The 19403-nt window shown below is 43.3% G+C and overlaps 1 protein-coding gene across 7 annotated transcripts in view; it reads left to right on the plus strand.

Moving 5' to 3' along the window:
• Positions 1-18877, plus strand: part of LOC136853158 (uncharacterized) — a 57207-nt gene extending 38330 nt beyond the window's left edge. For all 7 annotated transcript variants that reach the window (XM_067128481.1, XM_067128486.1, XM_067128482.1 and 4 more), the window contains one exon: positions 7746-18877. In XM_067128481.1, the coding sequence (XP_066984582.1) occupies positions 8704-15498 (6795 nt within the window). In that variant the 5' untranslated portion in view covers positions 7746-8703 and the 3' untranslated portion in view covers positions 15499-18877. The remainder of the gene's footprint in view (positions 1-7745) is intronic.
• Positions 18878-19403: the final 526 nt, after the last annotated feature.

Raw genomic sequence — 19403 nt, forward strand, 5'->3', positions numbered from 1 at the left:
GGTCAGGTCCCTGAACGAGGCAGATCGAGGAGGCTCAAACTTGCTAGACATCAAAACTTTAGGACCACGTCCAAATTCCAGCTGGGAGGTCTAGGGGACTTATTTTTGAAGTTTCAAAAGACCTTATAAGGTCGTGAAGGTCTTTATTATCCGAGATGTTCAGACCTCTGTGTCGAAAGACTGAAGACAGCATGCTCCTATACCCCTTTATGGTGGAAACGGCCAGGTTACATTGCTCCCTTAGGTAGAGAAGGAAATCCGCAATCTCCATTACAGAGGTACTGGAAGAGGAAATTTTCTTAGATCGGCACCATCTCGAAAGACTTCCCACTTCGACTGGTAGAGGCGCAAGGTAGAAGATCTTCTAGCTCTGGCGATAGCCTTAGCAGCCTTGTGCGAAAATCCCTTCGCTCTAACCAGTCCTTCGACAGTCTGAAGGCAGTTAGGTTTAGAGCGGGAAGATTCTTGTGAAATCTGTCGAAGTGGGGCTGTTTGAGAAGATCGCTCCTGAGAGGGAGCGACCTGGGAAAATCTATCATCCATTCCAGTACCTCTGTGAACCAGTCTCTGGATGGCCAAAAGGGAGCGATCAGGGTGAGCTTGGTGCCCTCTGACGAACTGAACTTCCTGATTACCTCCCCTATTATCTTGAACGGGGGAAAAGCGTAGCCGTTCAGACCGTTCAATCTAGGAGAAGGCCGTCTATAGCTACTGCTCTGGGGTCCGAGATTGGGGAGCAGTAGTTCTCCAACCTCTTGTTCCAATGGGTTGCGAAGAGGTCTATATGAGGTCTCCCCCACAGGAACCATAGCCTTCGCAAACCTCCTGATGAAGGGACCACTCCGTGGGAAGAACTTGATCTTTTCTGCTGAGCAGATCCGCCTCACATTCCTTTCTCCTGAACAAATCTGGTGAGGAGAACGATGTTTCTCTCCCCGCCCACAACAGAAGGTTCCTTGCTGCAATGTACAGGGAGAAGGAATGTGTCCCTCCTGCTTCCTGATATAAGCCAGGGCTGTGGTGTTGTCGGAGTTGACTAGAACTACTGATCCCTTGACCAGAAGTTGAATCTGGAAAGAGCTAGGTGAATGGCTACCAGCTCTTTCATATTGATGTGCCAGGCCTTCTGATCCGTGTCCCAGGTACCTGACACTTCTTCCGAGCCTAGTGTCGCTCCCCAGCCCGACTCGACGCGCCTGAGAACAACACTAGGCGAGGGCTCGGCGGTTGTAGAGGAATTCCTAGACCCAGCTTCTTTGGGTCTAACCACCAACGGAGTTGTTCCTTTACCAGAGATGATATTTGGAAGGAATCCGACAAGTCTTGGGACTTCCGATCCCAAGATTCTTTCAGGAAGAACTGAAGAGGTCTGAGGTGAAGCCTTCCCAGAGAAACGAACTGTTCCAGCGAGGAAATGGTCCCCAGCAGACTCATCCATTCCTCGAACAACTGTCTTTCTCCAGAAAGTCTGTCACCTTTTGAAGGCAGCGTTCCCTTCTTTCCAGGGAGGGAAACGTTTGAAAACCCCGAGAATCCATCCGAATCCCCAGGTAGACAATTTCCTGCTGAGGAATCATCTGAGACTTCTCGAGGTTCACAAGAAGTCCTAGAGATTGGACCAGGTTTAAAGTCCGAGAAAGGTCCTCCAGACAACGGTTCTTTGAACTGGACCGATTAGCCAATCGTCGAGATACAAGGAAATCCTCACTCCCTCCAAGTGCAACCAGTGAGCCACATTCCTGAGAATGGTCGTGAAAACTTGGGGAGCTGTGGAGAGTCCGAAGCAAAGAGCCCTGAACTGAAAGGTTCTGCCGTCTACCATGAACCTTAGGAACTTCCTGGAGGAGGGATGGATGGGGACGTGGAAGTAAGCATCCTGAAGGTCCAGGACACCATCCAATCTCCTTGACGAAGAGACGACAGAACTGAAGACGTCGTCTCCATAGAGAACTTCTTCTTTACTGACGAAAGCGTTCAGGGAGCTCACGCCCAAGACCGGTCTCCACCGCCCGAGGATTTTGGAACAAGAAAAAGACGGTTGTAAAATCCCGGGAGTGAAGATCTTGCACCGGTTCTATTGCAGACTTTTCTAGCATTTGATCGACGGCTAGAAGAAGGGCTTGCCTCCGCACAGGATCCTTGTATCTCGCCGATAACTCCCTCGGAGTTGTAGTCAAGGGAGGTTTCGAAAGAAGGGAATGAGGTACCCCTTCCTCAAAACAGAGAGGGACCATTCGTCCGCTCCCTTTTGTGCCCAGGCTTCGCGAACTTGAGAAGTCTGGCACCTACTGGAGTCTGGAGGACTTGATCTTCACTTGGACTTCCTGGAAGGGAGTCCTGAAGGCCTGATCTTCTCTCAGGTCTACGCCTCCTAATAGACCTGGATGAACGAAAGGGCTCCTGAAAAGGGGGCTTCTCCTTCTTAGTAATAGGCGCAGCAGGTCTCAACCTCTTCGACGATTGAGCCAGAAGGTCTTGAGAAGCCTTCTCCGACAAGGAACGAGAGACTTCCTTTACAGTTTCTTGTGGGAAAAGATGGCTCGAGAGAGGAGCGTACAAGAGGGAAGACCTCTGGGAAGGAGAGACCGATTTAGAGAGGAAAGCGCTGAAGACTGACCTCTTCTTAAGAAGGCCAGTGCCGAACAGGGAAGCGATCTCCATCGAGCCGTCCTTAACAGCTTTGTCCAGGCAAGACAACACACTGCTGAGGTCCTCCATACTAACTGAATCCTCTTGAAGACTTCTCTTGGCTAAGGCCCCAAGAGACCAGTCCATGAAGTTGAACACTTCCAGCACGCGGAAAAGGCCCTTGAGGAAATGGTCCAGTTCACACAGTCCCCAAGAAGCCTTGGCCGAATTAAGGGAGAGCCTCCTGGACGAATCCACCAGCGAAGAAAAATCCGAGCCAGCAGAAGAGGGGAGAGCTAACCCCATAGGCTCCCTAGTCTCGTACCACATTCCTGCTCTTCCCGAAAGTCTAGAGGGAGGCAAAGAGAAGACAGTCTTGCCTGCATCCTTCTTTGAGGAGAGCCACTCTCCGAAACCTTTAAGAGCTTTCCTCATGGAGATCGTAGGACGCATTTTCACAAGAGAGGAAGATTTCGAAGCCTTGGTGCTCGAGAGCATAGAACCAGGGGAAGGAGGAGAAGCAGGCTTGAGGGAATCTCCATACTCCTGGACTAGTAGAGCTGTCAACCTCTTGTAATCAGAGATTGTGATGTCCTTAGGAGAATCGTCCTCCGATAACGCCTCCAGGCCAGAAGGAGGAGGAGAACGTCTAGAAGTAGCAGGGCATTTAACAGAAGAAGAGCGCCTAGAAGGAGAAGAGCCTATGTCCACTGGAGAACGATGATCCGGAGAGAAGCGCCTCGAAGCTGACTGGCGCCTGACCGAAGAGGAGCCCTTGCTGGGAGAGGGGCGCCTAACAGACGAAAGGGAGGCTGGAGAGGAACTTCTACGAGGCGAACGAGCAGGGCGTCTGACTGAGGAGAAAGTATCTCCAACAGGAGAAGACCGACGACGACGATGGCGCGAGCGCCTGGGTGGAGAGGCGCTATTCGGAGACGAAGAGCGCCGAGGAGAGAGGCGCCTACCAGGAGAGAGGCGCCTACCAGGAGAGGAGCGCCTACCAGGCGAAGAGCGCCTATCGGGAGAGGAGCGCCTACCAGGAGAAGAGCGCCTATCAGGAGAAGAGCGCCTACAAGGAGAGGAGCGCCTGGACGGAGAGGAGCGCCTGCAAGGAGAGGAGCGCCTACCAGGAGAGGAGAGCCTGGAAGGAGAGGAGCGCCTGCTGCTGGAGGGGCGCTTAACAGGAGAAGTACGCTTCCTAGAGGACGACTTGCTGGGAGAAGAGAGTCTCTTGGAGGACTTAATCGGAAGAGAGGCATCCTTCCGACGAGAGGAGCTCTTTGATAAAGAGCCAGCAAGAGCAGCGAGTTGAGCCTGGAGGCCAACCAGGATCTGCTTGGTGGACTCCTGAACACCAGAAGAAGAGGAGGAAGATCTACGAGTTCTCTTCTTGAAACAGGAGAGCCTTCAGGGAAGCGCTCAGGGCTAGAGTCCAAGGCGTCTCCTCTAGGAGCCTTCCAAGTCCTCTTCAAAGGACGCGATTCTCAGCCGAACTCCAACCACGTTTAGGAGACGAAGAAGCAGAAGAAGAGAAACACTTCTTTAAGATCCCTTTTCTGCGGCGATCTAAGGCAGCCTGGGGACGCGTCAACAGGCGCTGCCGCCAAGGACGCCTGACCGTTGGGAGCGCTCTTCATCCCCCTTGCGGCTGTCGACATTCCTCCTCCACTGGGTCTGGGAGTTTGGAAGAGGTCTAGGCCTAGGAGCGATGCGGAGCCGGTCAGACGCCCCTCCACTACACTGGGGACACTGCACAAATCACTATCACTTCTCACTTTCTTTTCCTCCATAGCTCGCATCTGCAACTGCATCTTATGGATCGTAGCCTTCATAGCAGCCATCTCCGACGACGAATCCACAGGTTCGACGAAGGGTGAAGGAGCTGAAACAACTGGAGTGACAGGAGAATCTGGAAGAGTGTTAGGTTCTAAATCTACCTCCTTGGAAAGAGACCTACTAGCGCTTCTAGAAGAAGCCTTCCTAACTCTGTCCTTCTCCAACTTGCGTACATAAGAGTTTAACGCCTTCCATTCCAGTTCAGTGAGATTCTCACATTCAACACACGTATTCTCAAAAGAGCATTCATTCTCCCTACACCTAGAACATACAGAATGAGGATCTACCGAAGCTTTCGGTAGTCTCACCTACAATCAGACCTCACACACACACGGAACACCGTGCAACACTCTGATCAGACATTCTATAAGAAAATACCAAAGCCAAAATCAAAAACAGTCCACAAAAGCGTATGCCAAGCCAAAGATCCAATACGTCACCAAAGGTCAGTCCAAAATAATCCTCAGCAAGCGAAAAATGAAAATCCAAGCAGAAGGAACCAACAACAGATGTTGCCGGAACCAGCGACAGAGAAAATCTGACATGAAAACGGGAATGGTTCTATTCCCGCCACCCAGCGGCGGAATGGTAGATCACCTGACCTACCTGTCGCGTGTGCCGCGAAATTTGAATTTCTGTCGGGAACGTCAGAGACTATAGCTAAGTATATATCTGACGGGTAAGTTTCATGTACAAAAGTGATATTTTCACTATCAGTAAATCGCCTTCTTGCTGTTTTCATGATTCTATTGATTTACTGGTATTTTCACTGTTTGTTAAAATGGTTTTTGCTTTTACTAAGCCGCTTTTGTCTTCCCTTGGCAATTACATTTGTTTTAGTATTAAAGAGATTGTGTCAAATTTTTCCTGCTGTTCTGTTGCCACCTATTCGAAAAATGGGAAAAGCTTTACCCTTAAACATGGAAATTTTTATTCTTAATGCCCTTTGCTGAAATGTGAGGATCGTATAGGCGCATGGGTCTTCTACGCCATCCGATATGGGTATAGTTCCTCCTAATTGATGCTGCACTGGATCTTTCCGAGTATTCTTCGATTAAGATGAACGTGTAACTATTATTGTCTTCAGAGCACAGGACTTGTTTCAATGTTACAGGTTTGGAACCTCTTCCAAGAGGCTCTTCTGCTCCCACCTACAGGGTACCTCTTATTCACCAGTTACTACTCAGTGGGTTTGGGTCACTTCTCTCGGGCTAATGAGAATCACTTCCCTCAGACTAATGAGTTTAAGTCTGGGTAGACTTCATGCTTCATCTAGAACAAATTTAGGATCAGTGAAGGACTACCTAATAGCTTCAGCATTGGACAATGCAACACCAATGTACTACTGTATATTGCTAGGTGACAGCCCTAAATAATCTCTCCATCCCATGATATGCAGGGAATTTTTTTGCCCTTTTTACAACATTACTTGACAAGAAACCTTCCAGTATATGATACATCTTTGACTCAGAAAATGGAAAGATAATTCCAGGGGACACCCTTTGGATGTTTTAGAAATTTTCATCTTTCCTTTTTTTCAGTCTTTTGACATTTGTTTTGAACAAAGTACTGCAATGACTCATACTGTCAGTGACCCCTTAAGTAGTGATATTCAGATCTTATACTCCTGAAAGATCCCCAGAGAACTTCTGCTGCTACCCAGTATCTACAGTATGTCAGCCCCCACTAACTTACCTCATCAAAATCTAAACACCCTTTGTTTTCAACCCCAAGAGCTATCCAGGGGACCTTTTTCCGACAATACCATCAGATGCCTTTCCAGTATTAACAAGCTGTCTCCCCCAGGGGACTATAAGAGTCCCTTCCTAAGTTCTTCCCCAAAAGATTATGAAGTCTATAGAATTGGGTTTCCTTGATGGAAGTCTAAGTGGGGAAAATACCATGTGAAGTTGTCCTTCCTGAATGAGACATTTTCCTTTACCTTGTGCAATCTCAGGAGTTTTCCTTGAGCATCCTTCGCAGCCCCTTCAGGAATTGACTCTCGTAGTGGCCTTCCTTTAACCCTCTGCAATCCTGAAGAATTTTATTGATGAACTGTTTACTTAAATTGGATAGCTCACACCTGTCGTTGTTGAACCCCTTTTTTTATTAATTTATTTATTTTTTGTTGTACCACCAATACCCAGCTTTCAGACCTTCCAGGCAATGCTTTAGAATCCTTACAGGCATGTTAGGTGCATACAGACATGAGTTACTTCAGTGGTCCCATCACAGCTTGAGAATGCATAGAGGCAGTCCCCGGTTATCGGCAGGGCTCCGTTCCCGACAGTGTGACGATAACCGAAAATCGCCAGTAACCGAAAATCGGCCATAATAGCACTCATTTCTGGTTATCGGCGCCGATAACCGGTGATCAGCGATGATAACCGGGAATCGGTGTCGAAAATCCTGTTATTGTCGTCACTAGACAAGCGCCGTAAAACCGGATCGCCGATAACCGAGGACTTCCTATATCTTGCCTTCAGCTCTGGTACAGTAGCCCCTTCTTCACGTCTTCCTCATCCTGTCTCCCAGAACGTTACACTTCTAACGTAGAGAGGCTACCAAAAAGAGCCTATCCTTTAGTCTTATTTAGAGATAATGAAATATATGTTGTGGCACTGTGTCATTTAACAGTTGACTTGAGTTGGAGATAGTAATCTACTTTCCCCTCCTCAACCTTTAGTACTCGTATGACAGATATCTCCATCAATTTTCTTTCAGTTGTGTAGTAACTCCGGTAGGGTGATCAGATAACTTCTTTCCTACCTTTCACCTCCTCGTTTCTTCCAGTTTTCACTCTTCTCGTTTCGTACTGTATTCATTATGAGCTGTAATCCTTCACGCACATTTTTTACAGGTGGTTTTAGGAATATTAACTCCTGCCTTTCCTTTGTAATAGGTAGTCACTTTTTGCTGTCACTGCTAAAGGCTCCCAGATAGACCCAGCTGTAACTGTAACCATGCATAAACATAAAAGGTTTTCAGATCCTCTTATAACTTCAAAGGTGACATGGATAGGCTAACTGCAGCTTGAGCAGTTTTCACCCAGCCAGCCAGTTTTATGGCTTTTCGGCATAGACTGATTTAATAAGGCATGTGTAAAAAAAAAAAAAAAAAAAAGCAATAGGTCTGCATCTATGATATATAAAAACCAAAAGTATTGTGTAAGAAATTGAAAACTCTTTTAACCGTATACAGTATACAGTGAGTTCCTTTGCAAAAATATCGTCAGGGAATGAGAATGTAATATTAATTGACACCCTTTCTTTCTGTTACAGTATGGCAACTGCATAATTGGAGTTTAGCCATCATGCAAACTACTTTTGATTGTGGACACGTTAGTTTCTGCTGCCTCGTGGTAGAGAGGAATGAAATTCTGTTTGCTTGCTGCACTCTGTGTTATAAACATTTCATAACTATCTAGTTGAACCATAGTTTCTGTTTAAAAAATTTATATTACTGTAATGTTACTGATTACTAGTTGGTCGTGTTGATTTGAAACATCTTCGGCAAACTGCTTTGATTAAGATATCAAATCCCAGTGAGCTGTAGTTGTAACTGAATTATAATGTTCCTTTAGTACTACGTTGGGAAGAGTATATGTTATAGTCACTTCACTTTACCCAAGAGAACTGAAACATAACATGAATTTCAGTCATATGCCTAGTGTCGAGTGTTGTTTCCGGGAAGCAAACAGACTGTACTGCCCAGAGCCATTCATACAGTGTATGAATATTTAGCAGAAATGGAGTACTGTACACTATTGTAAATATTATGTCATTAGGGTTATATTCTGATGATATTTTGAAATACTATATAGAATTAGAGTAATACTCTGTAAAACTTTTCAAGACGGTTTCTTTGAAGGAAAACTAAACTAAGGCAAGATTCTGTGAGAATGTACTTATCAGTATGAGGAACAGTGCCAATAAGTACACTGGATGTATTAACATTGCATGAATGTATTAGATACACTCTCTATGAAGAATACGGTATGAGGTTATAGACATAGTATATGTGACTCATTTAAAACTGTTTTTGTATCTGGAAGTATTTCAAGTTAGTTTCATCACTGAATGAACTGTAAATAATTATCCTGACTGTGTATATAGTCGTGTAGCCCATGCATCAAAATTATTGTTGCATCGTTCGCCTCTGCAACGTATTTGGTATGAGCCGCTAGTGGAAAGTGCAGTGCAACAAAAGTGCGTTGTGTAGCTGTTTCCGTTGGGCTTGATGTTAATCATGTCTGAAAAAAGCTTAAGGGCTCAGCCTCACGTCAAATACGTATGCAAGAAGTGTAAGAGGAACTTTTCATGCAAATTCAGCTTAGGTAGCCACTGGTTTAGCTATCACGGGTACAGAAATTCCAGAGCGAGAGTGATTAACACAAACAGCAGCTTGGTTTGCTCCAGAAACAGAAGTGAGCCTATAATTCATATCAAAACTCTTGCCGGTAAGAAATCCTACGTCTGTAAAATATGCCTTGTGGTTTTCAGACAGAGATGTCACTTGAAAAGCCACGTGAAATTTCATGAAACACGGCCCTGTATTTATGACATGCTCAACGAGGACTTCCATTATAAGAGGAGCGTGAAAAAGGACAGTTATGTCAGTGGGGTTGACAGAAAAGTAAGTTTTCGTAATTCCCATCGTCAGGCCTTAGACGGTGAACTAAAAGACCCTGCAGGCTTCAGTTCGCTTCGTTTTAGGGGTGGTCACAGGAAATTCGTGCAAACAGAAAAACGTACACATGTTCAAGTCGATGAAAAGCATAACCTCGATAGCTCTGGAATAAGAAAGGATGGATCCAAAGCTAGAACACTTTTACATAGATGTAAAATGTACAGAAAGGTCTTCATGTCAACAAAGTTTTTGAGAAAGAAAGTTTTCAATTTCAAATCAAAACTTAGGATTTGCAATATTTGTAAAAAAGACTTCAGGCAGGTATTGAATTTACTGAAACACTTTAAAACTGCCCACGGTCATGTAAAGATATGTCACTGCTCAATTTATAGGAGGAGTTTTCGTTCTTTTTCATACGTGTCAGTGCACAGAGCAGCGCTCTGTGAGAAAATTGAGTCACATTATTACGGTCGCAGCAGTAAGAGGTACAACATGAGGAATCGTGTATTCGGACGCAAGAGGCAGTTGCAGGTGTCTGGAAGGCAAGAGAGCGACGGCGAATTCATCCATAAAGAGAAGGCGCAGAGGGTAAATTGCGAAGCTGAAAATGAACTGACGTCAGAATGTCGAGATGAAAAATCTGGACGCGAAAATGAAATAGTGCCTTCTGAGTTACTGGATAAACAGCCGGTTCAAGATCTCACACCAGAAGACCAAGCTAGAGTTAAATTTGATGATGGAAATGAAGAAGGGACTAGTGAATCTACCAACAATGAATCAGTCCAAGAACCTGAAAAGGAAAGAGGGACTTCCGAAGTCTCTAACGACAAGGCAGTTTCGGAAGTCTCAAATGAAGAGGCAGCTTCTAAGGTCATTCTTGAAGACCATACAAGATTCACATGTGAACAGGGAAGTGAAAGAGAGGTGTGTGCAGCCATTGATAAACGGGTTCAAAACGTTATCCCTCAGGATCAAAATGTTGTTGCATCAGAACAGGGAAGTGAAACGTATAATCAGCCTCTACGAGACGATACACCCCAGGCTAAGACAGGATGCGAGAATGAATGGGTGACTTGTGAAAACCCCTTCGAGTGCCCTGTTCAGGAGCCGAAATTTGACGTCCAAAGGAAGGTCGCGCTAGGAAATGCAACTGATAAATGGACTTATGAACTACCCAACGCACAACCAGTTCAAGGAGTCACTCAAGGAGGTCAAGACAAAGTAACACCCAAATATGACAACGTAGGGCCACCAGAACTCGCAAATAAACAGCTTCAAAGGGGAGCTTTTGAAGACAAAAGTGTCATGCTGCCAGTACAGAGATATGAAGTGGAGACCCATGGATTATACAATAAACACCCTGCCCAAGACACCAGTCTTAACCAAGGCAAGGTTGTACTTGATCATCAAAATAAACAGATGTCCTCTGAATTCCCCGACAGGCAAATAGTTCAGGAGAGTTTCCCTGAAATCCAGAGGAAAATGGCATATAGCCATGAGAATGAAAGGGTGCAGAATGAATTCTCTAATAAACAACCAGGTCAAGATGCCATTTTTGAATACCAAAGAAGGATTGCCTTAGGCCATGGAAGCAATTATCAACAGTCGGCTGAAGAGGTTACCCAGGGAGTTGAAAGAACAGCTCCCACAGGTTACATGTTTGTTAAGGAAAACTCAGGTGTCAATCTTGACAGCAGTAGAATGACTGGTTCCGACTATCATCGCGGACATGCTTTGCAGTGTAAAGTATGCAAACACACATTTTATCAAGAGCACCAGTACAATAAGCATATGGAGACCTATCACAAGGAGGGTAACGAGGTTGCCCATAAGGCCACCCCCGACAATTTACCTAATAAGAGTTACGGGAAAGCGTACAATTTGGCGGACGGTGTGGCATGTTTCCCTCCCGGCACAAGCTTAGGAAAGCCTGCCTACGGGGATTTCCCAGTGAAAGGTGATCAGTTCTCTTTCAACACCATGGTTTACAAGTGTAAATACTGCAATGTGGTTTTTGGAAACTGTGAAGCCTTCCAGTGGCATCTCTTCCATGCCCACTCGAAGAACAGTTTCTATGAATGTTACTTATGCAGAACGAAGTATACCGACAGGGGTCAGTTCACTAACCACATTCAGTCTCACACGCAAAGAGAGATGCACACCTGCAGCTTCTGTAAGGAAGGACTCCACATATGCGAAGTGGGCTTTTACAGTGAAACTTATGTAAACAAGCTTAGGGATGCGTGTGTTTATAACGAACAAAATTACAACTTGCTATACAACCACGAGCTGAGGTACCCAGCTGAACGAGCAGGAAATGTTGGAAACCAACACCCAAATCCATCAGCAGTGTGCAACGTTGTCGGCGAAGCCGAGAGCAACTACAACCAAAAGCAGTATAGTTACGGCAGATACAACTTAGAAAACAACTCGCAAGAAAATTATGCAAATAGTAATATGTCCCAGATCCACAAAGGATCTCTGAAAGCCAGCGAAGATCTTAGACAACTCAACATGTTTTCCCCGGAGACATCTGCTCAAAGAATTCACGAAAACGTCATAAACGTCATGTTTGAAGAATTTGTGAAAGTGGAAGAGAATTGTTTTTACAGCGGCCAAGAAAACTTTGGCTACGAGAGACGCCTCTTTTCAGTCGTGAATCATAATTTCGCTCATGACAACAGTCACAATCCGTGTGGTAGTGGAAACATTCCAGCTTGGACCGATAACGAAATGTGTAACGAAGAATTCACGCAAGTGTTTGACATTCTGTACAATACTGGTCAGGGAAGCGGTGGTGTGATGGGCAAGAATGATTCCGAGTTCAACATACCTTTGAAAAAGAAGAGGAAGACCTTGAAATCGGAACGCGGTGATAAAGAAGGCAAGAAACGCAGTAGAGGACAGTCTAAGAAGGATCCCCAGAGTACAGAAGCTGGTGGTCCCAATCCACATGAGTCAGGGGATCTGTCAAACGAAAATGCAACCATATCGTATAATGCAAGACTGTATGAATGTAATGTTTGTCACAGAAAGTTCCAACACGACTGCAATTTGCATTTACACATGAAAGTTCATGAGTCCAAACCGGATGAAAAAGAAGAGGAAAAAGAAGAGGAAAAAGAAGAGAGCCCAAGCGAACCACTGTTGGGGAATCTAGAGGATGCGATTGAAGAGAACGGAATTTATTCCTGCAAAATCTGCAAAAAACAGTATACTTCGGCGGCCGAGCTTAAACAGCACAAAGCCTCGCACTGGGAAACACGACTTTTCTTTTGTAATATCTGCAAGAAGGATTTCAGGCAGTATGCCAACCTAGTAAGGCACAAAGAAGGAGTGCATGAACGTTTAAAACCGCACAGTTGCAGCGTGTGCAATAAGAGTTTCCATACAGTCTCACAGCTGAACATTCACCGAAATGCAGTCCACGAAAAGATAAGGTCTTATCAGTGTGACACGTGTCCAATGAGATTCAGCTGCAAGTTTAACATGTTACGGCACAGAGAAAAAGTACACGAGAAAATTAAGTTGGATCTGGTCCCACCTGCCACAGAGCCCACTAAAAAGAAGTCTGTTAAGCGTCGTCGTCGTCGTAAGGGGGAAAAGGAAGCTTTAAGTGAGGGTCAGCACGCACACAGCTGTGAAGGAGCTCATCACAACGATGGAAAAGATGGCACGTCTGAGGTTTGCCACGCAGATCATTCAAAAGCAGCTCAGGAAGGTGAAAAAGGTGATGCAAGCGAGGTCCAACAAACAGATAATTCACAAGGATCAGAGGTGTCCCAGTCCGGCAGTTCGAAATGCACCTGTAAAGGCATCAAAGGACCGAAAACAAAACATCGAAGGCCACGCAGTAAAAAGGTTGTCGTGAAACCGTACAGTTGCGACTTGTGCAAGCAGAACTTCAAAACCTTGCGCATTCTGAAAAAGCACATGATGATTCTGCATGAAACCGAAGGATTTCCCTGCAACTTTTGTGGGAAAGAATACGTTTCCATAGTCTTGCTGAGCAAGCACGAAAGGATTCATATTAACAAATTGTACGAGTGCAGCGAGTGTAAACAGAAATTCCACCGCAAGTTCTTGTACGACAGACACAGAAAGGAGTGCTGCCCTAACAGCATTGAGATTCCTGATGCGGACGCCTTGAGCTCTGATGACTTAGGGAAGGATGGAAGTAACATATCCAGCGACACAGAAGAAACGCCGGAGATAGAGAAGTCTTTGTCGTGTAGCATTTGTTCCAAGAGATTTGCAAAACCCGGGTCGCTTCAAAGACACCTGTTATATGCCCATCCAGAAAACAAGCCCTTTAGCTGTCATATCTGTAAGCGAGAGTTTGCGGGTAAGTGTCATTTAATTCTTCACAAAAAATCCCACACTCAGAGAAAGTCATTTGACTGTGTGATGTGCGAGAAAGGAATCCACATCTGTGAGGAAGGCTTTTTTCCTGCTTCCCATCCAAAGAAGTACATTGAAACCAGCACGGACCAGAAATTAAGTGTTGACATTTCTCTTGGTCATGAAGGTTACAGTCAGGGTGAGAAAACATTGGAAAAAGAAAGCCAAGAATCCAATTGTGGCCAGGGAATCTTGGAAGTAAACAATGAGGGCCCTATATGCAGTAAAAACGAATCACTCTCTGAAGAGAGTCAGTTACGGCAGGAATGTTTCAACAAGAGTCCGTATGTGCTTTTAGAAAAACTGAAAACTGATAGAGTAGCCGGTAAACAACAAACAGCGGAAGATGAGCTGCTCTTTGCGTGCAATCTGTGCTCTAAAACGTTTGAGAGAGCACATACGCTGAAAAGACACCTTTTATATGCGCATCCCAAGATCAAGCCATTTACGTGTGAAATCTGCAAAAGAGATTTTGTAGCAAGATGCCATTTAATTGTTCATGCCAAGTCGCATTCTCTAAAAATGCCGCACGACTGTGAGATGTGTCAAAGACAGATGCACATATGTGAGAAAGGATTTCATATTGGTAAGGTAGACCAAACCAGGAGTGACCTGGAGGAAGAATGTACTTCGCCGTATTGCCAAGAGCACTGCGTCCGAAGCGAAGCAATGGGGAAAATGGAAAATCAAGATACAGCCGACAGTATAGGACCTTTGCCAGCAAGTGTTAAAACCCCTAAACTGTGCAACAAAGGAACCGTTCAGGATGACCAATCACCAGCGGCAACTGACAAACCTGATAATGTGGTTGGTTGTCGTGAAGTTGATCTTGGAAGCACAGTACCCAAGGAGGAAAAGGAATGCGGTGACCGTAGCGACCCTGAATTGCAGGGAGAAACTCGTACAGTTGCAGATCCCAGTAGATGTGAGACCTCTTGTCTGGAATGTAAAAGAGTCTTTGAGAATAATGCTCTCTATATGCAACACTTACCGTGCAAAGGAATGGTTGCAAAGCGTGAAGATGGGAACCAAGATGTGTATCAGTATTATCAAGACGACCTAATGAAGAGCGAGACGGGAAACAAAGGAATTTGTGGTAACCCTTTAGCGAAGCTTCTCAAACGTAAACCTACATCAGAAAGCAGTGGAAATCACGAAAAAAGTACGGTTACTAATTCCAGTGAAAGAATGGATATTCCAGGGAATCAGGAAGGTAGAAACTTACTGATGGCTCCCAGGGAAACGCATAAGAGTCACGAAAACTTCGTTAGTGGTGGACGCAGTAAAAGTAACCCCATTTCAGCAGTTCCATTTGCTTTTTCAGTGAAGAGTCTGATGACGAGCAGTGAGGGTACTTCCTCTAAGCACGGAGAGTATGTGAGACCTAAATGCCAGGCTGTACCAAGTGAAATTAAGAGTACTTCTGCAAAAGACTATTGGGAGAAAAGTTCCATAAAAGACTGGAAAACTGACAATACTTTCAAAATACCTAGTTATAAAATTTCTTCAAGTAAGAGGACGGAAAATAGTTTGAAAATGAAGTTGATAAATAAGAATGTACACCAGACAACTCTTAACTGTGCTAATTCATCCGAGGACAGTTTTGACAAGGAAAGAAATTATGCTGTCACGTCAGCAGATGAAACACTGAACAACATTAGTAGGGAACAGCAGAAAATTCCAGTACATTCGGTAGAGAAAGTCATGGGTGACTATGATTCGAAGAGCAAAACTTCAGAGAAACCCCCACATGCTTCTGAAAGTGGTTGCGTCAAGAATGTTCACCACACTACGACAGGGATCACAGAGAACAGTGGTGAGAATTCAAACAATTCCAGTACGCAGGGTTCAGATCATTGTCAAACTTCTGTTCCTTGTGAAAAGAACGAAGGCCACCTGTCAAATAAGGAGCATGTGGGGCGGGGTGATAGCACTCAATATTTTGAGAAGAAAGTATCGTGTATTAGTGAACGTCAGGTTGTAGGTAATTGGATGAAACTGTAGATATAGATATTAAAAAAAAAAAAAAGCTAGCTTTGAATGCAGTTTCATCATGTAGGACCTTGTAAACACATATAGAATTTATTGTACAGTACTTTGTCTTGCCAAGGTATTCTGAAAGCAGCTCGGTTTTACTAAAATGTACTCCAGTGATAAATACTGTAGTATAAAGAAGATATATGTTAAGGTTTCTGTAATGTATGAATGAAGGAACACAGTACCAAATTCATTCTACAATGATACTGCCTGTATTGTTGTAGAACTATGTTGCTCCTTACACTTGTCAAGCACTCCTTTACAGTACAGAGGGTCTGATTACCAGTAATGAATTTGTTTTATATGCTTATTATACTTTAAATTTTATTCATGTGTTTGGATTTATTCTTGATTTATTCAATGAAGGAGCCAACCAGGCAGTCTCATAGTGGGTCTTTAGTAGTTTTCAGTTTTTTTACATTTGAGCTCAGGCCTTTTTTTTTTTCTATCAAGGATTTTCAGTATATGTCCAGTAGAAACAGTTAACCCTGTCTAATATATGGCCCAGCATCAGTCACAGTAGAATAGTTCCTAATCATTTGACGACGCAGGGCTCAGAATTTGCACTGACGTACCCAAGTCCTCCCCAGATAAGTCTGAAGTCTTGAACTACATTTCTCTCTTCACTGTGATTTATTAATCAGTCCAAGTTTAATAAAGATATGAGAAACTGACTCTCCAACTAGAAAATTTTCAAAGAGAAATTTTGATGAGTAATCATCCACTACCATTGGCCTGCAGAAAGTGTGTCAATAAATGTAAACAAAAAATATACCAAGCACTGTAACTACTCCCTCCTTGGATTATGTGTACAATTTGTCTGTACACACTAGTATGAATTATCCAGTAAGTATGCATTACAACATACAGTATAAGATGTGAAAGCCCACATTATACAGTTAATAAAGATGGCTCCAAGTCATCACGTGCTGTAAGATTTGCCACAGTATCGCGAAATGCCTCAGTTTTCAAACTAGGGCTGTCTGAAATGTAGTCAGTAATTAAGATTAATATTAGGAATATGCTACCACAGAAATGTCTAGATTTCAATTATCAGAGGTGCTCCAGAAACCTTTCAGAATGTTCATAAAAACATTTTGTCCAACATGAATTGTTTATACTAAAAACTATATGCATGAGGCTGTTACAAGTGTTGAGATAGGTTCAATTCTTACACACGTAGACACTGAGCAGAATAAAAATGCCGATGAAGCAGCCTAAGCCGCAACTGTTGTGACGAGATCAAGTATACCTGTTCCCATCATTGATTTTTACTACCTCGAAAACACATCTCGTTAAGTCATAGTCGATGGCAGATTTTATGGATAAATGATTCTGATGCAAAAATAGATCAAACCTACTTTTATACTGTAGCGCTCTGAACTTCAAAAGGAATGCCACTTTGAAATATCATGTTTTCTGACCCAGAACAACTCATAGACTTAGACATTTTTCATGTGACTGTCCAGTTGTCAACCAGCATTGAATATCAAGTTTGGAAACAGTTCCATGATTAAAATTTTGTCAGCATCTTGAACACTTTCAGTAATTCCAAGTATTAAATTTGTAAGGAGTTATAATTTACTAAATAAGACATGTTTACTGTATAGGAACAGACCCTTCTGGCCAGTCTTATGAAATTCAAGCATGTTGACTCATTGATCTTGTTAAACTTTTTATTAATATGTAGTATTATATTTTTTTATTATTAAGGAGTTAAAGATGTAATGATTATACACTGGAATAGATAACTATTTTGTATTGAGAAATGATATACTGTACTGTGTAATTTTTTGCACAGTACAGTAACACATCAGTTAGCCTCCATGTGGAAGTCACTTGTATCCAGGCAATTTTGAAGAAAACTTTATTTACAAAGCAGTTTAACCCCACTACCGAGTCCCACAAAAGGAAAAATGGGAATTTATAATTGTATTCAAAACTAAGGTCACACCTTGATATCCTCACAGGACTAGCTCAAAGACTTTTTCCTCAAAGGAGAACCAAAACTTTCATTCTAAACGGCAGGGGATGCGTCAATGTGCTTAAACTTGTAGGTGGGTCGTTGTTTGGTTGAAAATTCTACCTCATCGAATAGACAGAGGATGCCATTAGGAAGCTTTTACTTGTCACTGTACAAAGGACAATCTTACTGCCAACAGGAACGAAAACAAAACAAAACGAAAGGAGGACCATTTGAGGAGCTCTTCGTGGGGCTGTTACGAGCACTGGCATGGTCTAGAGCATGCACAACCTGTGAAATGTGATGACAGGCGTTTGCAACCAAAGTGTGTGCCTTTTTCTCCAAAGACTCAAAGCTCTTGTACCTAGGAATGGCAGTATTGTTGTGGGATGGGGGTGGACTATGGGGATGTTAGGAAGTGTACAAATTATTCATTTTGAAACCTAGCTTTCTTGATAATATATACACACAGTACATACAACCACTCACAGTTATACAACTAATACTACAATTTTTATTTGTAAAAAATAGCTTGCTTGGTAGCTTTTAAGCAAAACTCCCAAATTTCTCTCCCTTAGCAAACAAAAACAACATCATTTTCTAGTAAGAATCCAGCCCTTGAGGAAACAATTGGATGAAAACAGAGGTGTTGTAAACATGAATATCAGAGTAAAGTGACAAATTATACAATAATGTAATTATTACAAACAAAAATAATAAAACTTAACAATTACAGTTTCCGAACATAAACCACTAGCGAGAGACACCTGGTGAACTTGATTTGTACCACCATAATAAAAAATGACAGGAACAAGGTCTTTTCCCAGTTGAAAACTATTACGGCCAGAACACATTACAACCCTTCATGAGAGAAAAGGTTTATTTAGGCATTTTTTGTTGTGAGGGATTTTGGTGACAGAAAGTTGTCACGATACAGTACAGGCACTGTGAGGGAAAGGGCTCTGATGCTAGCAAATGTTTATTTGATGCCATCGTACATTTTCATTACTGTTAATTTAGTAAAATCCAGTTTGCTAAGCTGCAATGTGTGTTGCATTGTAATAAGTAATTGAATTCATTTTACATGTACGGTACATGTACATGATAAGTGGTTTCCTCTTAGCTGATACTGTAGGGATTTGAAAATGATGTGTTTGTTTATGACATTCGTGAAAATTTCATGTTCTGTAAGATATTGCCATGAAATGTTTGTACATGACTGAATACAGTACTATTGTATTGGAGATCTTAGGTGATTTGGTCTGCAACTCTGTTAATCAGTGCCAACTTTGTAGTTTGCGTTTTATTTTTATTTCATGTTTCTTGGTTTTGTATTTTTCAATAAATAACCTAATTAGAAAAGAATAGCAAAATAAAAATGTACAGCTGTCTTTTAAATGTCCTTATGTTTATGTATACATCATTCGGTTGCAGATGAAGCATTTCAGAAGAACTGGAGCCGTTCCTCCAAGAATAAGGAGCAAGGATCTAGTTGATCTAATTTAATATGAACCTCTAAAAGAAATCTCTGACCTGGTGCTGTTCATTGGGGACTTAGACGGTAGAAGCTGAGACATCTTAGCCCTGGAAGCCTTGCAACTCAGCTGCTGGTCTAGCAAATTGTGGTGAGGGCTCTCCCTAGTAGCAATTTCATTTCCCTTTCCTTCTTCTATCCAAACAGACTGTAAGAAGGCCTTAAAATTAATTGGATGTAGGTGGACAGTATGCCACCCTATCCATAAAACTGGAGTACCTGAAGTGGCTGAGGAAAGGGGAAACAATGTGTCAGACCTTGTCCTCAGTGCTGGGTTCAGTATTAAGCCCTGAAGGGTGGCATACTAGTGCCACCAGTGCACCTCATGTGGTTCACTGCAGGCATTACTTAAGGTTCTTTGCAGCATCCCTTCGG

Source organism: Macrobrachium rosenbergii, chromosome 26 (assembly GCF_040412425.1).
Source record: "Macrobrachium rosenbergii isolate ZJJX-2024 chromosome 26, ASM4041242v1, whole genome shotgun sequence".
Taxonomy (NCBI): Eukaryota; Metazoa; Arthropoda; class Malacostraca; order Decapoda; family Palaemonidae; genus Macrobrachium; species Macrobrachium rosenbergii.